Source organism: Hyperolius riggenbachi, chromosome 3, assembly GCF_040937935.1.
Source record: "Hyperolius riggenbachi isolate aHypRig1 chromosome 3, aHypRig1.pri, whole genome shotgun sequence".
NCBI lineage: Eukaryota > Metazoa > Chordata > Amphibia > Anura > Hyperoliidae > Hyperolius > Hyperolius riggenbachi.
Genome location: NC_090648.1, coordinates 240,733,313 through 240,752,085, shown reverse-complemented (window position 1 = coordinate 240,752,085; position 18,773 = coordinate 240,733,313). Strand labels below are relative to the sequence as shown.

The 18,773-nt window shown below is 41.2% G+C and overlaps 1 protein-coding gene across 1 annotated transcript in view; it reads left to right on the top strand.

The window, feature by feature from the left end:
* The first annotated feature begins 1,314 nt into the window (after window positions 1-1,314).
* Window positions 1,315-18,773, top strand: part of LOC137562284 (carboxypeptidase A1-like) — a 33,333-nt gene continuing 15,874 nt past the window's right edge. The window contains exons 1-6 of the mRNA XM_068273619.1: window positions 1,315-1,379; window positions 3,335-3,416; window positions 11,541-11,675; window positions 15,223-15,327; window positions 17,888-17,989; window positions 18,537-18,635. Coding sequence (XP_068129720.1) covers window positions 1,315-1,379; window positions 3,335-3,416; window positions 11,541-11,675; window positions 15,223-15,327; window positions 17,888-17,989; window positions 18,537-18,635 — 588 coding nt within the window. The remainder of the gene's footprint in view (window positions 1,380-3,334; window positions 3,417-11,540; window positions 11,676-15,222; window positions 15,328-17,887; window positions 17,990-18,536; window positions 18,636-18,773) is intronic.

The following is an 18,773-nucleotide window of genomic DNA, read 5'->3' as shown; positions in this document are numbered from 1 at the left end:
TTACTGAAGAACACTGTAATGACATATACTGTATTAGGTGCGATTTTGTAGGTAACTCTGCCATATTAGGTGTGGGAGACAAGAGGTTATAGAGGATTGGGAGGGGAACCCCACATCAATTTTTTTTTCACTCTGAACATACACATAAAAAATAAAAATAAATACATTTATATACATGTTCATACATTATCTGTCATTTTACCGCATTAACTTTGCTACTTTTTTCCTTCTAATTTAACATCTATTTTCTCAAAAACAAGGTCATTTTGAGAAAAAAAAATCCTTTTGTTTTCCACTCTCCTCCTTAACATACCCTGCAAATTTGGTGTTATCTACAGGGGCTTTGCTATTAACCACTAAAGTCGGCGGCCATTGACTGTAATGTTAAATGCGGAAAATCTGCGTTACCAATATGCGGTCATTTTAAGCCAATCAGAAGACTCCGAATGAATATGCCAATCAGAGAATGCGGGAATTTCTGCCTAAATCCACATTCTCTGATTGGCTTATTAATTCTGAGTCTTCTGATTTTTATAAAATTACCGCATATTGGTAATGCGGATTTTGCGCATTTACCTATACAGTCAGTAGCCACCGACTGTAGCAGCTAATAGCAAAGCCCCTGTAGGTGCTAGAAACACTAAATTTGCAGGGTATGTTAAAGAGAAGAATGGGAACAAGAGGGAAAAAAGATCCAAAATAGCTTGTTGTTTTTGAGAAAATTGATGTTGAAGTTGGCGGAAGTTGTTCGCGGAAACGGTAGCGGTAATCGGCAATGGTAGAAGCAGATTTTCCGCGGAAGCATAAATTGGCATTTCCGATTATCCTTATTGCCTACCTATACTTTGGGGGCTAATCTGGCTTCCTAAACTATACTTTGGGGGCTAATCAGGCTACTTATACTATACTTTGAAGGCTAATTACCTACCTACGCTTCAGGGCTAATCTGGCTACCTATACTATATTTGGGGGGCTAATCTGGCTAATTTATAAGTAGGTTCCAGAATGTGGAAATAGCAAAATGAAACGGTACTGACCATTGTTTTGTAATTTGGAGATACTACTTTAAGTTCTGCAATAATATCAGTATTAAGAAGAGCCTCTTGATAAAGCTGCACTTAAATATAGTAATCTGGCTAGCAGGTGCTAAGTTTCCAATGTGTTAATCAGGTCTATTAATCAGGTATTTGTGGGAATAAAAGCAGGTGTTAGAGAGAGTACCTGGAAAGTAGGAAGGCACTTTAGTGTGACTCAGCAGGCCGCAGTATATATATACACAATCTCTTGGATTCTGAAACTTCTGACGATTCCAAGATGAAGGGTATATTGGTGTTACTTGCCTTGGTAGTGGCTGTCACCTGCAAGGAGAATTTCAGTGGGTATGTTGCACATCATGTTTTTATTGTATAAGAAACATAGAAATGACCACTATAACAATGTGTACAGTTTGAAAAGGGAACTCTACTCTTGTGGTTGCTGGGTACAAACATTAAATGAAGGTCACCAAGTCGTAATAGACTGGATCACCTACATCTCAAGCTTGAGAACTTTAACGATCATATTGTAACAGCTGTAATCTGTAATAGTGCTGCGGACTGTACAGTAGGAGAGGTAGTGTTACATTGCAATATTAACTACTGATGAGTGAAAATAGAATTCTGAACTTGCTTTAAAATTACTTCTTGCTGCCGCTAATGCCTGGTATACAACATGCAATTTCCAGTCAGGTAGATGGGTCAAATTGATTATTTCTGTCACATCCGATCTGATTTCTGACTGTCTTTCTGATTGATTTTGATCGATTGAAAAATCCATCAGAAAAACGATTGTAATTCAGATCAGACTTGTCACAAATAATTGATTCGACCCATCTATCCGACAGGAAATTGCATGGTGTGTACCAGGCATAATACATTTGAAATATTCATACATAATGTTTCATATTTAAATAAATAATAATGTTTGTATTTATGAAATATTTTGAAATTGAACATACTGAAAAGGTTTAACTACATACTCACAGGAATTGTAACTGATAATGGTTATTGACACTAGCAACACATTGGCATGCGTACGTTAAAAAGGGGCGCTGGGAAAAAAGGGCGCCGGGTTTTAAACGATAAACATGGATAACGTTTAAAAATATAATGTACTATATTTCATTTAAAAATAATGTTTTATAAAGTTATAAATCATTAAATAATGTGCATGAAATTGGCAATTGTGAAAACGTTAATCTTCTGTTTAAAAAGTGAAACGTATAATAACGTTTAAAAAAAAATAGTAAGTAACCCTCCCTGTACCTACCCCTAACCCCTAGACCCCCGTGTTGGTGCCTAAACCTAAGACCCCCCTGGTGGTGCCTAAACCTAAGACTCCCCTGATGGTGCCTAAACCTAAGACTCCCCTGGTGGTGCCTAAACCTAAGACTCCCCTGGTGGTGCCTAAACCTAAGACCCCCCTGTTGATGCCTAAACCTAAGACCCCCCTGGTGGTGCCTAAACCTAAGACCCCCCTGTGATAAGCATTAATAACGTGTGAAAAAAATATTGTGCTGTTTTTCGTTTAAAAATAATGTTTTAAAAAAGATTGTACTGTTTTTCGTTTAAAAATAATGTTTAAAAAATTTTAAATCATAAAATAATGTGTAATCATGAGAAGCAGTTATAAAACAGTAAAAGTCTCCGGGCGCCGCTTATAAAACGTTATTTTTCTCCAGCGCCCTTTTTTCCTGTCGGGCGCCCATTAAACGATATTTATTATGGGAGTGAATGGCGGCGCCCGATTTGTCCACTTGCCTCAGGCGCCCGAATTTACTGTTCCCCATTGGCATGCCGAAATCCTGTACCTTGCATGTCCCCTTCAATTGAAGAATAGAGTTATTTGTGTGTAGTTATTTGCACCTGTATTTCATTGCACCGATATAGCATGCCTTGCATTATGGGAATAGTTTTTGCCACAATGCTAATATGGCAATGTGAAAGTGTTTATATCACATTTGCTATGTGATTATATTGTCTGATGCAACACACCAGTGTGAATCTAGTCTAAGAGCTCAGAGCTCATATTTCACTGAAGCTATGTATTGTTTTTATTATATGCTCAGTTTATACTTCTTGGATCTATGACTACTTTTTTAACATATTGCATATTGATAAACAGTAAATAGGGAAAAAAAACATCCTTTACTTGTACAAGGGATATCATATAACATTATAATCTTGTGATTTTTGATATTAACAAATTACTGATATATTTTCAAAAATGCCTCTTTTTAATCAATATTAAGAGTTTTATGAATTTACCCCAAGTTAACTTATGAATATGCTTGCAGACAGCAAGTCCTGAGAATTCTCCCAGTCACCGAGGAGGAGGTGAACCTGGTGCGGGAACTGGAAACCTTTGAGGACCTGAGGGTAACTACATTTATTATTAGGTTTAGTGCTTTTACTCATCCTGACACTTTAGTTGTGGCTTTATTATGAATAATATATAATAGAATATAGCATTACTACACTATGGGCTTGATTCACAAAAGAGTGCTAACTGTTAGCACGGACGTTTTCACGCGAATTTTCGCGATCGCAAATTTTTGCGTGCAATTAAACGGTTTCGCACGTAAACACGTATTTTCGCACAAAACGATAATGATTTCGCGAGAAAAATCGCGTTTGCACGCAAAAATGTTTAATTGCGCGCAAAAATCGTGATCGCGCGCAAATGCGAAAAATTTGCGCGAAAATGGCCGTGCTAACAGTTAGCACTCTTTTGTGAATCAAGCCCTATCTCACATAACTGATTATTACTCTCACATTTGTGTAAATATTTTACTATTATTTTTTTATGGGACAGCACTGAAGATATGACACAGCGGGGTTGATGCCTGAACTTTTGGTAATATTACCATGCACAGACATCGCATAGCAATATTACACTTACTACCAGCACTTTGTACACAAGTTACACTATTAGTGTGACCCGCGGTACTGGACTATGGTGAGTAAGTAGTAGTAAGTGTAATATTGCCATGCGATGTCTGTGCAAGTTTATGCATCTACCCCTTTGATACAATGTAAAGTATTCAGTGTGCAGCTTGTATAACAGTGTACATTTGCAAGCTAAGTGTCAGGGTGCCAATGGGTTCACTACCTCCTCGCACTAGTGCAAAGAGGAAGTGCCTGTAAATCGGTGGAGGCGGAGCTGGTGCCAGGGGCCTGATGCCATATCGGATTGGAGCCAATGGCAGAACAGCCAGAGGCAGCACAAACACACACCCATAATACATGAATTATGAGGCACAGAGTGATGCCAGAGGAGATCAAAGTGTTGCAATTAGTCTGACACTTGGACCAGAGGGACCACAACCCAACGTTCCCTTGTTGGATGTGGTCAGACATAAAGAGGTATGGAGAATGCTCCTGGGGCTCGATTCACAAAGCGGTGATAACCCAATTAAAGACTTTAGGCGTGATAACCATCTTATCATGCCTAAACTCAGTTTAGGCATGATAAGTTTAGGCGTGATAAGTTTAGATCGCAAAGTCCTGCACGCAAAGCAGCGCCATTAAACTCTATGCGATGTTTCGCGCACCAGACTTTGCTAGCGCAAAACTTTTGATCAGCTGTGCACTGCGGTGCTAACCCAGTTGGTGCTATAGTTATCACGCCTAAACTTATCATGCCTAAACTTATCATGCCTAAACTGAGTTTAGGCGTGATAAGGGGCTTTTCACTAGCGTGCTAACAGTTTGCACCGCTTTGTGAATCAAGCCAAAGATGTCTGATCTTGTCCGACAATGGATTGGAAAGGGTTGACTGCATAATAAGATCAGTTAGCTAAAATGTTGACTGAAGTAAGTGGATACGCTGTACACATAAAATATCTAGAAATCACCTTCTCTTGTAATAACTGAAGAAGCAACTATGTAGGAGTGATGAAACATCTTCTACTGAAGTAGAGTAAAGTGGGTCCAATTGAAGCCACCTTATTTTTTTTCCTGATAAACAAAGACCTGGCTAACATAGAACCACCATAAAATCCAAAATTAAAATAAATTATTTTATTGGATTTCGCCTTAACATTTAAAACACTCTCTTTGTACTAATACGCAACGTGTCAATAGGACCAAACCATTAAAGAAAGAAATTAAACACATAAGAGAATGTATACTTCCTGTGTAGGGTTCATGTTTCCCTAATACATCAGGTATATCTGCTTTGCCTTCCCATTATACTTTTGCAGTCTCACTGCTAAACTACTCGCCTCCGGGATCCTTTCCTCCCATTTTTAACTTCAAGCGTTTTTATTGGTGAAACGCACATAAAAAAAAATACTAACGTATATTGCCCAGTTCCCCAGTTATGAGATTCAGTGATAATCGGCTATCAATACTGAACTGTGGATGGCAACAGGTTCAACTTAAACAATGCATCACAACTCCTAGCTAACTAGCTAGAGCCTGATCTCCTTTCATCTATTTAACAGTTAAATGCCCATGTTGACATAATGATCTTACTGTTCTATACTATAATATTATAGACTACTAGCAGACCCAAGCCCGTTTAAAAACGGGCTCTAGGGTCTGTGTTTCTTGCCGCTGCATGTACTGCGCACGTGCGCACCCAACGTGCACACCCCCGGCAGCCCGCTCATACGTCCGCCTGGCTCCCTGGCCCCGTCCCTGTCCTCCTGTCTCTGTGAAGCTGGGTCCGTGCTGCGCACATGCGCAGTAGCAAAAAGCACGGACCCAGCTACACAGAGACAGCACTCGCAGGGACACAGGTTTTTTTTTTATAGAGGATGGATGACCACATACATTGCTGTAACATTCAAAGCAGAGTGTACAGTGGTTTGCAAAAGTATTCGGCCCCCTTGAAGTTTTCCACATTTAGGGCTCGATTCAGTAAACCGTGCTAAGTGTTAGCACGCCTGTGAAAAGCCCTATATCATGCCTAAAGTTAGTTTAGGCATGATACATTCAGATCTAAAGACTTTAGGCGTGATAACTAGGGTGCTAACTGGGTTAGCACCCTTTACCAAATTCACATCGCGCGCACAGTCCCGCACGCAAAACTTTGCGTGCGCACCGCAAAAACAGCGCACCCGATGCGCCTATAAGGTTGCATTGGGTGCGACCTTAATGTCGCACCATGTGACGTTAAAGTCGCACGCAATGCGACCTTATAGGCGCATCAACGCACCATTTTCGTCGCACCGCGATGCGACATTTTGCGCACACCGCGCTGTGGGCACGCAAAGTTTTCAGTGTGGGACTTTGCGCGCGATGTAAATTTAGTAAATGGTGCTGACCCAGTTAGCACCCTAGTTATCACGCCCAAAGTCTTTAGGCGTGCTAACTGGGTTAGCACCGTTTACTGAATCAAGCCCTTTGTCATATTACTGCCAGTCTGCCACAAACATGAATCCATTTTATTGGAATTCCACGTGAAAGACCAATACAAAGTGGTGTACACGTAAGAAGTGGAACGAAAATCATACATGATTCCAAACATTTAAAAAAAAAAATGCAAAGTGGGGTGTGCGTAATTATTCGGCCCCCTGAGTTAATACTTTGTAGAACCACCTTTTGCTGCAATTACAGCTGCCAGTCTTTTAGGGTATGTCTCCACCAGCTTTGCACATCTAGAGACGGAAATCCTTGCCCATTCTTCTTTGCAAAACAGCTCCAGCTCAGTCAGATTAGATGGACAACGTTTGTGAACAGCAGTTTTCAGATCTTGCCACAGATTCTCAATTGGATTTAGATCTGGACTTTCCTGGGCCATTATAACACATGGATATGTTTTGTTTTAAACCATTCCATTGTTGCCCTGGCTTTATGTTTAGGGTCATTGTCCTGCTGGAAGGTGAACCTCCGCCCCAGTCTCAAGTCTTTTGCAGACTGCAAGAGGTTTTCTTCCAAGATTTCCCTGTATTTGGCTCCATCCATCTTCCCATCAACTCTGACCAACTTCCCTGTCCCTGCTGAAGAGAAGCACCCCCAGAGCATGATGCTGCCACCACTATATTTGACAGTGGGGATGGTGTGTACAGAGTGATGTGCAGTGTTAGTTTACCACCACACATAACGTTTTGCATTTTGGCCAAAAAGTTCCATTTTGGTCTCATTTGACCGGAGCACCTTCTTCCACATGTTTGCTGTGTCCCCCACATAGCTTGTGGCAAACTGCAAATGGGACTTCTTATGCTTTTCTGTTAACAATGGTTTTCTTCTTTTCTTCTTACCACTTTTCCATAAAGGCCAGCTTTGAGCAGTCACAGTGCACTTTGTGCAGTGCAGCTGTCCTATGGACAGATTCCCTCACCTGAGCTGTAGATCTCTGCAGCTCGTCCAGAGTCACCATGGGCCTCTTGACTGCATTTGTGATGAGCGCCCGCCTTGTTTGGCCTGTGAGTTTAGGTGGACGCCTTGTCTTGGTAGGCTTACAGTTGTGCTCCTTCCATTTCTGAATGATCGCTTGAACAGTGCTCCGTGGGATGTTCAGGGCTTTGGAAATCTTTTTGTAGCCTAAACCTGCTTTAAATTTCTCAATAACGTTATCCCTGACCGGTCTGGTGTGTTCTTTGGACTTCTTGATGTTGTTGCTCCCAATTTTCTCTTAGACAACCTCTGAGGCCGTCACAGAGCAGCTGTATTTGTACTGACATTAGATTACACACAGGTGCACTCTATTTAGTCATTAGCACTCATCAGGCAATGTCTATGGGAAACTGACTGCACTGAGACCAAAGGGGGCTGAATAATTACGCACTCCCCACTTTGCAGTTATTTATTTGTAAAAAAAATATTTGGAATGATGTATGATTTTCATTCTACTTCTCACGTGTACACCACTTTGTATTGGTCTTTCACGTGGAATTCCAGTAAAATTGATTCATGTTTGTGGCAGTAATGTGAAAAAATGTGGAAAACTTCAAGGGGGCCGAATACTTTTGCAAACCACTGTATATTTATAGCATTTCTTTAGCATTAACACTGGCATAAAGACCCATTCACACTATGCCCAGTGCAGAACAGTATGTACTGCTCTGCCCAGCTGCCTGCGGATACCCACAACTGACATGGTACTTTACACACACACACACAGTGAAAAAATGAATATTCACACATTTTTAGAAGTGTAGATGAGAGACAACTACATGAGGCCACAAAGCAAGCTCTATGCTTTGTCATGGCTAGCAGCAGCACCTAGCTGTGTTCACCACTCAGTAAGGCAGCTTATGTCAGGGGTGTCCAAACTGTATAGGCCCGGGGCCAAATCGCCGTTCTTTAGAGAGCTAGGGGGCCGGACTAGCAAAATTAAACACACTTTTGCTGATTGCCATTAGGTACACTATGCCTGTGACATTTTGTCAAATAAAACATTTTCATGGGAAATAACCCATATAGCATGTGCAGTTAGCACAGTGGCAGCTGCTGATCAGTGGCTGTTACTGCTGCTGGCCACTGCATGTGGCACCACAGCTATGGCCTGCAGGCCGCATGGAATTAGTAACTGAAGAGAGCTTTGAGGGCCACTAGAAATGGCTCAGCGGGACACACTTGACCCCCGGACCAGACCTCGGACACGCCTGGCCTATGAACATAGCCCTAACTAAATATATGGGCTTGTTACTATACATATGTATAAATGTTTAAAGGAAACCAGAGACGATTGATGCTGCAGATATGATACTTACCGGGGCTTCCTTCAGCCCCATATGCACGTCTGAGTCCCTTGCTGTCCTCCGGCGGTCTGCCGTTCAAACGTGATCAGCCCTGTTAACTGGTTCAGTCATATCAGTCAGGGTCTTCTGCGCATGCGAAGACCTCCATGATTGAAGCTGAACGGCAGACCGCGGGAGGACAGCGAGGGACTCAAGCGTGCTTATGGGGCTGGAGGAAGCCCTGGGGAAGTATCAAATCTGCAGCATCAATCGTCTCTGGTACATTTTGAGGCTGGTTTCACAGTGGGACGTTAAAGTCCCACATTACAGCAGCCAGTAACGCAGCCTAACTCACAGAACTGTAAAATCTATTGTGCTGTTCACAGTGCACACATTGCGTTACATAGTAACGCAGCACGTTTAAACAAAGTGCTGCATGCTGTACGTTATACTGGGCCAAGCTACTTTAGACTGTTTGCACATGCTCAGTAATGTTGGAGGAGGAGGTCTCCCCTCCTCCTCCGCAGCCACTCTGCGGCCAGCCACATGGCTAATTAATATTCACTGCACTGTGGTGACTCGTGGTGGAACTCGTAGTGTTGTCCGGATCATGAACGAATTGTTCATTTGATCCGGATCTTTTTTGTGAGTTGAATCATCCGGATCACCACAATGAACGATTCAGTTAACAGTGGATGTCTGTCTGGAAGAAACAGGAACATACAGAATGTACAGTGCAGGGAAAGTCCTGTCCTGCTAGTCATTTCACCCAGTCTGCTTCCCTAGTAAAATGATTCAAATGATTCGGTTCAAAGATCCGGATCTTTTCAATGATCCGATTCAAATGATCCGAATCCTTAAAAAGATCCGGACTTCCTATCACTAACCTGGAGTGGCTGCTTTGAGAGCTGCATAACGCAGCTCAATCTGACGTCCAACTTCAACACCACCATGCGTTGCGTTAGGGGCAAGTTATGCGACCATAACGTCCCCTAAAACGCAACATCTTGGTGGGAAAGTAGCCTAAAGAGGAACAATCAAACATAGATTGGGGAGCACAAGAAGAATGAAAGTATCTCACACCCTTAACAGGGGAGCCGCTTCCCGTAACCAAGACTGGAAATGAGAGAAAACTATGGAAGGCGTCTACTAGCAGATATCACAAAAGTTTATTGATGAATCACAAATTGTAGTCACATAAAACACCCTTTCCCCCCCCTAAAATACACGGCCGTGTATAGCTGTATGTCAGCTGACCATTCACGCTAGACCACACATACCAGCAAATACAATCATACTCAATTAACCTGATAGGCTAAGTGGACCATACACAATAACTGCCATACAGGCCTAGATTAAAGATAGTATATGCTTCGAGGTATCATCCAGGATGCTATATGAGGCATCTTCCGTGATTGTGTGGTCTGCCACACTGTAAGGCTGAGTCTATAGAATCACACTATCCGCTTGTTGACTATGCACAGTCTAGGTGGATATACAGTGTGGACCAACCACTAAGCAGCTATCAAACTTCATCCAGTTGCACTTGAATGCCAACTAGGAAAGGACAGCCATATGATTACACAGTTTCAGGGTGTAGGCACAGTTCAAGCAGCAGAATATGCACACCTTAGCCTTGCACGGCTTAACAGTGAATAAAATTTGCCCGAGCGGGCTCTCACCACCGCTGGGCTCAGCTGATGACTTGATTGTCCTCCACCGTCAGTGTGAATAGCTGCCGGCGTGCACCATTAGTTCCACAGGCTGGATAGCGTACACGAATCTTCTCCCTGCAGGAGACACGCTGTGACAACCATCTCCTCATACAACGCGGCAGAGTCAGCGTGATGACGTCAGTGACATGCGGGCCGTGTCACGTGACAAGTTTCGCCCCGGCCCTCCTCCAGGCTTTCTCAAACGTACACACTTTAAAGAGGCACTTTGGTGACATATAGTAGAATGCAGTACATTATTCAGGATGCCCACTTCTATGGTAATTCTTGGTAAACACTTCCTATAACTATAGATTACTGTTAACTGAATTCAGCACCTTCCTCACATTGGTGTTTAGCCTAGGCTGATTAGCTATGTGGAATTCTCCTTCACCTCCTTCCTGAGCATTCCACAGAGATCAAAAAGGGAACATGAGCGCACCGCTGGTGCACTAACGTTTTTTTACTTCAATCAGTCACGCTGATACAAGTTACACTTACAGTGTATAAGAAGTCAATGCGCCTGTCAGGCCTGCTGTCTATCCTCTCCTGTGTCCCACGCTTGGCCAGAGCAGCGACGACCTGATGAAGGTGTGGTCTACGCCGAAACGTTGTGACGTCAGACGGCATCCCCGTGTCCTGGCTCCGCCCACTGCCTCCGACTCCCACACTGATTCCAATGCATCCCGCTGCTCTGGCCAAGCACAGGACACAGGAGAGGATAGACGGCAGGCCTGACAGGCGCATTGACTTCTGATACACTGTAAGTGTAACTTGTATCAGCGTGACTGATTGAAGTAAAAAAACTTTACTGCACCAGCGGTGCGCTCTTGTTCCCTTTTTGTCTTTTTGTCAGAATCGCTGGCACCATCCAGCTTCCGGAGCAGCACCCACCCACACCTCCCTACCATCCATCAAAGACAGCGCAGGGATTGTTCTTTTTGTTTATTCCACAGAGATCACCTGACAGGGCTAAGGATGGCACCACCTGTGATAAATTTCAAAATGTAAATCAGGGAGAAGAAAGATTTTAAAATGGGTGAACATGGACTAAATAATTTATAAATGAATATTGTAAAAAAAAAAAAAAAAACATTTGTATTCATTACGCTACTTTCACTACAGTTCCTCTTTAATTCTTGTTGCTTTGTGAATTACAGATTGACTTCTGGCAGGGGCCTGCTCTTCCCAACAGATACATTGACATCCGTGTGCCATTCTTTGCTCTTCAAGATGTCAAAATCTACCTGGAGTCTAACAATATCCAGTACAGCATTATGATCCATGACTTGCAGGTAAACTCACTGTAAAAAAAAAAAGTTCCAAGGTGACTGATCTTACTGTCGCTAAACAGAACCTGAAATAAGAGGAATACAAGGGCTGTCGTATTTGTGTCCTGCTTTAAAAATACCAGGTGCTTATGTGACTCCTTTAAAGATCTTTTGGCTAGTATCTTCAGTCACACAACTGCAACAAGGCTGCACCTATTTGGGTTCCAAATGCTTTTTCTGTGCCAATGATTCAAAATGTATTGGAAGCTCACAGAATTAGCTCCACAGCCAGGCACGCATACAATTTTAAACAGAAAATCAACAATGGCACTTTCAATAATACAGTCAACTCAGGTTGCCTTTAGGCCGGTTACACATTACAATGCGTGCAGGAGAACGGCTGCGCGCGTTGCTGCATGTCGTCCGGAATCTGCGGTGCGATGCTGAGTAGCGGTGGTAGTATCAATTAACGCGACGGAGAAATGCCGATTCCCGACGATAAAATGCGCCGGGATGCATCGTACCGCAACGCATCGAAACGCAGCGTCGAGTGTGAAAGGTAAAATGAAAGTCTATGGACTTTCCTTTTACCTTGGTTAACGCAAAGTATAGACTTGTGTTAAAACGCTGAAAAGGGGCTCTGGGGTGAAAGAGCCCTTAGCTTAAAAAAAAACAAAAACAACAACAACTTATACTTAGTGGGCTTGAGTCAATAAAATTTGAAAAGATTGTGATTAAGGGCCCGATCACACTTATAATCGCAGAACGCCGGCGATTACCAATGGCGTTTTGCGGGAGTGGTTTTCCTGCGATTAGCGTGGAAAAATCACTGGACACTGCGGTGGTTTTGGAGTGATCGCGATTAGCGTGCTTTGCACGCTAATCACGATCGCTAATCGCGGAACGCTCGTCGCCGGCAAACCGCTGCATGCAGCGCGGTTGCGGTTATCGCTAACTGCAACCGCGGCAGTGAGAACACTGCCACTCGCTACATTGTGTAGCGGTTTTTGCTAAACCGCTAGCGGTTTGCCGTGAGCGGGAATCGCGAGATTCCCGCTCAGGTGAGGTCGGGCCCTTAAGGTGAGTTAATTAGCACATAGTATTATTCTTTAGTTCTTGTAAAATTCACTACAAGGAAGGAAGGGTTCTCTCATTTGTAAATAGATGCAATAAAGAAGCTGCTTACCTGAGGTCCAGTCTGAACCTCTTGGTTACTAGACAGAAGGGGTATCCATGGTGCTGAGACTCTGATAATCTGTACCCACATATTGTATATTGAGGATTTTTTTATTTAATTTTTACCTGTTTTCTTTTCAATGCAAATAGAAGGGAAAAAGTGTTGCATTCCCTTACATGTGTATGGGCAGCCATGCTACCAGGTATAGGAAGAGATCTGGTGAGCATGCAGGTAACCCTCTGCAACCATGCCTTTGAGCACTGGGGCTTTTTGCAAGGCAGGTAGCACATTCTTTCATTCATCCCTCTTTGTAAAGCACCATGCATACTTCTGGCTATTTGAAGATATCTGGTAATGGCTGGATGGGGTTTTGTGTTAATATCATCCTGATTCCATGAAAGATAAGAATTTCCTTCCTGGTCATTGAGTAAATGGGTATTTTCTCAGACCCCTATAAAGGACACCCGAATTGAGATATGGATGCTGCCATATTTATGAACTTTTAAAGAATACTGGTTGACTGGCATTCTGCAGATCTTATTGCATCAGTAGTGTCTGAATCACCGACCTGAAACAAGCATGCAGCAAAGCGTACTTTAAAAAGGGGCGATGGGAAAAAAGGGCGCCGGGTTTTTAACGATAAACATGGATTACGTTTAAAAATGTATTTCGTTTAAAAGTAATGTTTTTAAACGTTATAAATCATTAAATAATGTGTATTAAATCGGCAATTGTAAAAACGTTAATCTTTCGTTTAAATAATGAAACGCATAATAACGTTTAAAAAAAAAATTACTAAGTAACCCTCCCTGTACCTACCCCTAACCCCTAGACCCCCCTGTTGATGCCTAAACCTAAGACCCCCCCTGTTGGTGCCTAAGTAACCCTCCCTGTACCTACCCCTAACCCCTAGACCCCCCTGTTAGTGCCTAAACCTAAGACCCCCCTGTTGGTGCCTAAACCTAAGACCCCCCTGTTAGTGCCTAAACCTAAGACCCCCCTGTTGGTGCCTAAACCTAAGACCCCCCTGTTGGTGCCTAAACCTAAGACCCCCTGTTGGTGCCTAAACCTAAGACCCCCCTGTTAGTGCCTAAACCTAAGACCCCCCTGTTGGTGCCTAAACCTAAGACCCCCTGTTGGTGCCTAAACCTAAGACCCCCCTGTTGGTGCCTAAACCTAAGACCCCCCTGTTGGTGCCTAAACCTAAGACCCCCCTGTAATTGTTTTCGTTTAAAAATAATGTAAAAAAAAAAAAAAAAAAAAAAAAAAAGTAATGTTTTTCGTTTAAAAATAATGTTTGGGAAAAATATTGTACTGGTTTTCGTTTAAAAATAATATTTAAACATGTATAAATCATTAAATAATGTGTAATCATGAGAAACAGTAATAAAACATTAAGTCTCCGGGCGCCGCTTTTAAAACGTTTTCTCCGGCGCCCTTTTTTCCTACCGGGCGCCCATTAAACGATATTTATTATAGAAGTGAATGGCGGCGCCCGATTTGTCCACTAGCCTCAGGTGCCCGAATTTACTGTTTCCTGCAGCAAATGCAGTCATTAGGGATGGCCCTGCTTAGGAGAACTCATGGAGAAGCATGTGATCAGTTGGATCAGCTGAGAGATGTGTAAGCTTCTGATTTGCTGTGATAACTTCCTGGTTTAACACATAATCATGACCAGCAAATCAGAACCTTAAAATCTATCAGCTGATCAAACTGATCACATGCTTCTTAATGCGTTCTCCTAAGCAGGGCCATCCCTACCGGTCATACATCTGATCTGCATGCTTGTTCAGGGTCTAAGGCTCAACACACACCATACAATCTTGGTTGTTCAATGTTACCACTTTCATGTAGTATAAGAGCTTATCCAATCAATTATACAAGGTATTTTCAATCTGTTGGCCCTTATACTACATAGATTTGGTAAATCTGTACAACCAAGATTGTATGGTGTGTGTTGAGCTTAAGGCTAAAACTATTAGAGACAGTCTATCAGCAGGACCATTGGGCAATGTGCTTTGCTTAAAAGGAAATAAATATGGCAGCCTCCATACCCCTCTCACTTCAGGTGTTCTTTAATCTTACATTGCTAGCGTAATAACACCCACACCAAATGTTAAACATTTCTACATAAAAAAAAAAAAAAAACTTACTGTACACTGACTTGATACAGATTATGGCATCGCATTTATGACAATCCTGGTGGTTACATACATCAATACACATACCAGGGTTTCTTCTGTGATAATACATACAATTTACGAACATAACCATAAATGAAAATAATGGCATGTGTATATGTGTACAGGGCTACCAAGATCCCGGTCTTAATAATAATTTGTTCCAAAGTACAAATATTATTTCTGAACAATATCTCTTTCCATATTATAACAGGCTTTGCTGGATGAAGAAGAGCAAGAAATGAAGCTTGGTCATCAAATGGAAAATTCCCGTTCCACCAACACCTTCAACTATGCTGTATACCATACCTTTGATGAGGTATTACCAAATTGCAGTTTAACAAAACAGTATTAAGCTATCTGCATAAATTATAATACTTTCTTTTACAAAAAAGTGGAATGAACCGTAATTTTATGAGTACGGAAGATAGAGGACAAAGCGAGAGCTAATCAATACAGAGAGAATGAGTGTGAAAGAGCTAAAAGGGAAATAAAGAGACACAAGCAAGGGATAAAGAAAACAAATGAGAGCATAAGATAGGGAAGCAGAAAAAGAGGGGCAGAGAGAGTGATGAAGAAAGAGAATGAAGGTGAGTGTCAGAAAGAAAAAGATGCAAAGAAAGAAATTATAGTGTGAGAGGGAGAGAGCAGTGGGTGGAAGAAAAAGAGGTCAGGAGATGGTGATAAAAGAAGTAAATACAGATATATATGCAAAGAAAAAATAAATATATGGGGAAAGCAAAGGCATAGTAAGGTAGTGGTCAGAGTGAATTAGCCAGAGATAGATTAGGTTGAAAGAGAATTGTGGCAGACAGAGATGGAGCAAGCAGACCAAGGTGGCAGGCAGAGAAAGGCGGAGCACAGACAGCAATGGATATGGAGGTTGTGGTGTGGAAAAACAGTTGTAATGGGCAGACAGGAGTGGGGTACAAAGAGAGGTTAGGACAGACAGTAGTGGCAGACAGACAATGGTGTTGATATTTATGGAATATGATGGAATTGCAGTAGCAATTACAATGATTGTGGGTGGCCTTGGCTTGTCTCTTATGCCAGGTTATGGATGGAAGTGATGTTTCTGACCGCATTTCCAATGCCTCAAGAGGTGCCACATTGTAGGCAACATCTGGCCATGACAACAGTCAAGTATGCAAGCTGTAGCACATGTGGACAGGTAGTAGGTGCCTCTTGCCTTCTAAACATGCATCGTATAAGGCAAGTCTGAAGACAGACTTTATAATTTACCAACAGTTTTTATTTTGCTGTACAAAGTATTAACATAGATTGTATACTACAGAAAAAAAATAACAGGAAATGAAGAAAAAAAATAACAGGAAATGAAGAAAAACCTTGCCTTCGAATTGGCAACTAACTAAACTTGTATTTGAGAACTTCGTTCTCCTGAACAAAATAACTTATACAACAGTATTTCCCAGCACAAACATGAAATTACCTGTGTTTCTCAGGCCAGCATAGAGCCTGTCAATCACCATCAATCACTTTCTCAGACTCTCCCTGCATCTGCCATAATGAATAGCACAGCCCCATTAACCACTCTGACATGTACAGAAAGCTCTAAACCATAAACAGTTTAAAATAAAAGGTAATGTGACTATAACGAAAATCATTTCCTGATATTATAGAGACATTTTAGACTTTTGTCTTAGCATATTACTGAAATAGTATTTTTATGCTATAGACAAATGGAGCATGGTACCCTCAAAATCAACTATTATTATTTATTTATATAGCGCCAACATATTCCGCAGCGCTTTACAAAGCACCATAAGACGACAAGGGGAACATAGATATAATAACAAATTGTAAAACAGAGTTCCAAGCAGCACAAATATTGTGACAAAAACAGTAAACATTAGGAGGAGGACCCAGCCCTTGCGAGTTTACAAGTGGGTAGTGGGGGACACATTAGGTAAGGGGGTGGAGGATGGATGAGGCAGTGACCCTTTGCCTCTGATTACATTGTGTCAAATAAGTAAATAAGGGCTATAGAATGTTATAAGCTTGTCTGAAAAGGTGTGTTTTAAGAGTGCGTTTGAACTATTATGTTTTTCAGTTATCTTGTTTAGAGTTGTGGGTTCATTTAATATTATTTTGCATTTCTTTTGCCCCAGCATCTTCTGTGGAACTCTTATTAGTCTTACAATTGTCTAACTGCAACTCTCCATAGGGGGTCCCAGTTTTCCTTAAAACTTGTAATGCCTGGTACACACCATGCAATTTCCCATCAGATAGACGAGTCAAATCAAATATTTCCGACAGGTTCAATCTCATTTCCGATTGTTTTTCGGATCGATTTTCCACTTCTGAACAAAGTCGGATCGATTTTTCACTTCTGAACAAAGTCAATTAGAAAAACGATTGAAAATCAGATTGGACGTGTTGGAAATAATCGATTTGACTTCTCTTTCTGATGGGAAATTGCATGGTGTATACCAGGTATTAGAAACTTCAACTCCCCTTTGTATAATGTAATACCTGTGAAGAGCACTAACCTCTTTTTTCAGATCACAAATAATGCATCCTTTTGTCCCATCAAACCACATTTATCACTCTCTCATGACATGAAAATACTAATTAGTTCACACAAACCTAAGTCTTTGACAACCTTCAAAAGCGTAGTCATGCCTTTGGAGCATAAAAACAGATGGGGCAAAGACTATTCTCCACAAGTGATAGAGTCTCCTAAACAAAATACCCTAAAATGTGTTGACAGTACTGCCAAACCTTCTGTACTGCATTTAAAGAGCCTTTTGTCCTTTATCATCACGAAAAAGCTCAGAGGGTCCAAGGCTAGGTTTCTGTTCTATGGAATCCAGAATTCACTAGAACTTTGAGAAAGTAATGCATTATTTCCATTCCAGATTAACAATTTCATTGATACCCTGGTGGCTGAAAATCCAGGATTAGTGAGCAAAGTTGTGATCGGCAACAGCTATCAGGGGCGCCCATTGAATGTCCTCAAGGTACGTTATTTACAGTATTTTTAATATGAGTAATTCACAAAAATTCACAAAAGTTTTCTCTTGAATTATCTTACCATCTCTGTTATCTTATTTATATACAAACTTTTAACCTCTCAACAAGCAAAACAGAAAAATAATAAAAATAATAATAAAAAGTTGCATAAAAATAACATTTATTAGGAGCAGCTTATTGTAAGTGATTTTTGTTGTTGTAAAGTCCTGAAAATATAGTCTATAAATACAGATAGAAATAAGTAAGGAGAAATAATTCATAACATTTATTTTGTGAATCAACCCTAATATGACACAGATCTGGCATTATTGCTATTACTACTAATGTATGCCAAGATACTATCAGATAGGTAAACTTACAATATCAGATTTAATATTGCTTCTACATTTATATTATATAACTACTGGTTTTTAAAAGTACCCTTATATTATGATATTGTGACAAGTAATAAGAAAACAAAAAAAGTGTGTTATGTAAAACAACTATGCTACAATCTTGCTGCAAATTCTGTTTTTTTTTCTTCTCTTTTTCTAGTTTAGCACCGGAGCCAACAGACCAGCTTTCTGGATTGATACCGGTATTCATGCCCGTGAGTGGGTCACTCCAGCCAGTGGACTTTGGTTTGCCAAAAAGGTAAATTGTAAAAAATATACAAACTGTTTCCATCTGCCAAAACAGCAAGCAGTAGCTACAAGCAGCAGCAGCCAGCAGTAAAAATATCACCATGTAATAAATGTCAGAATGTAAATCAGGGATTTAAAAGAATTTACA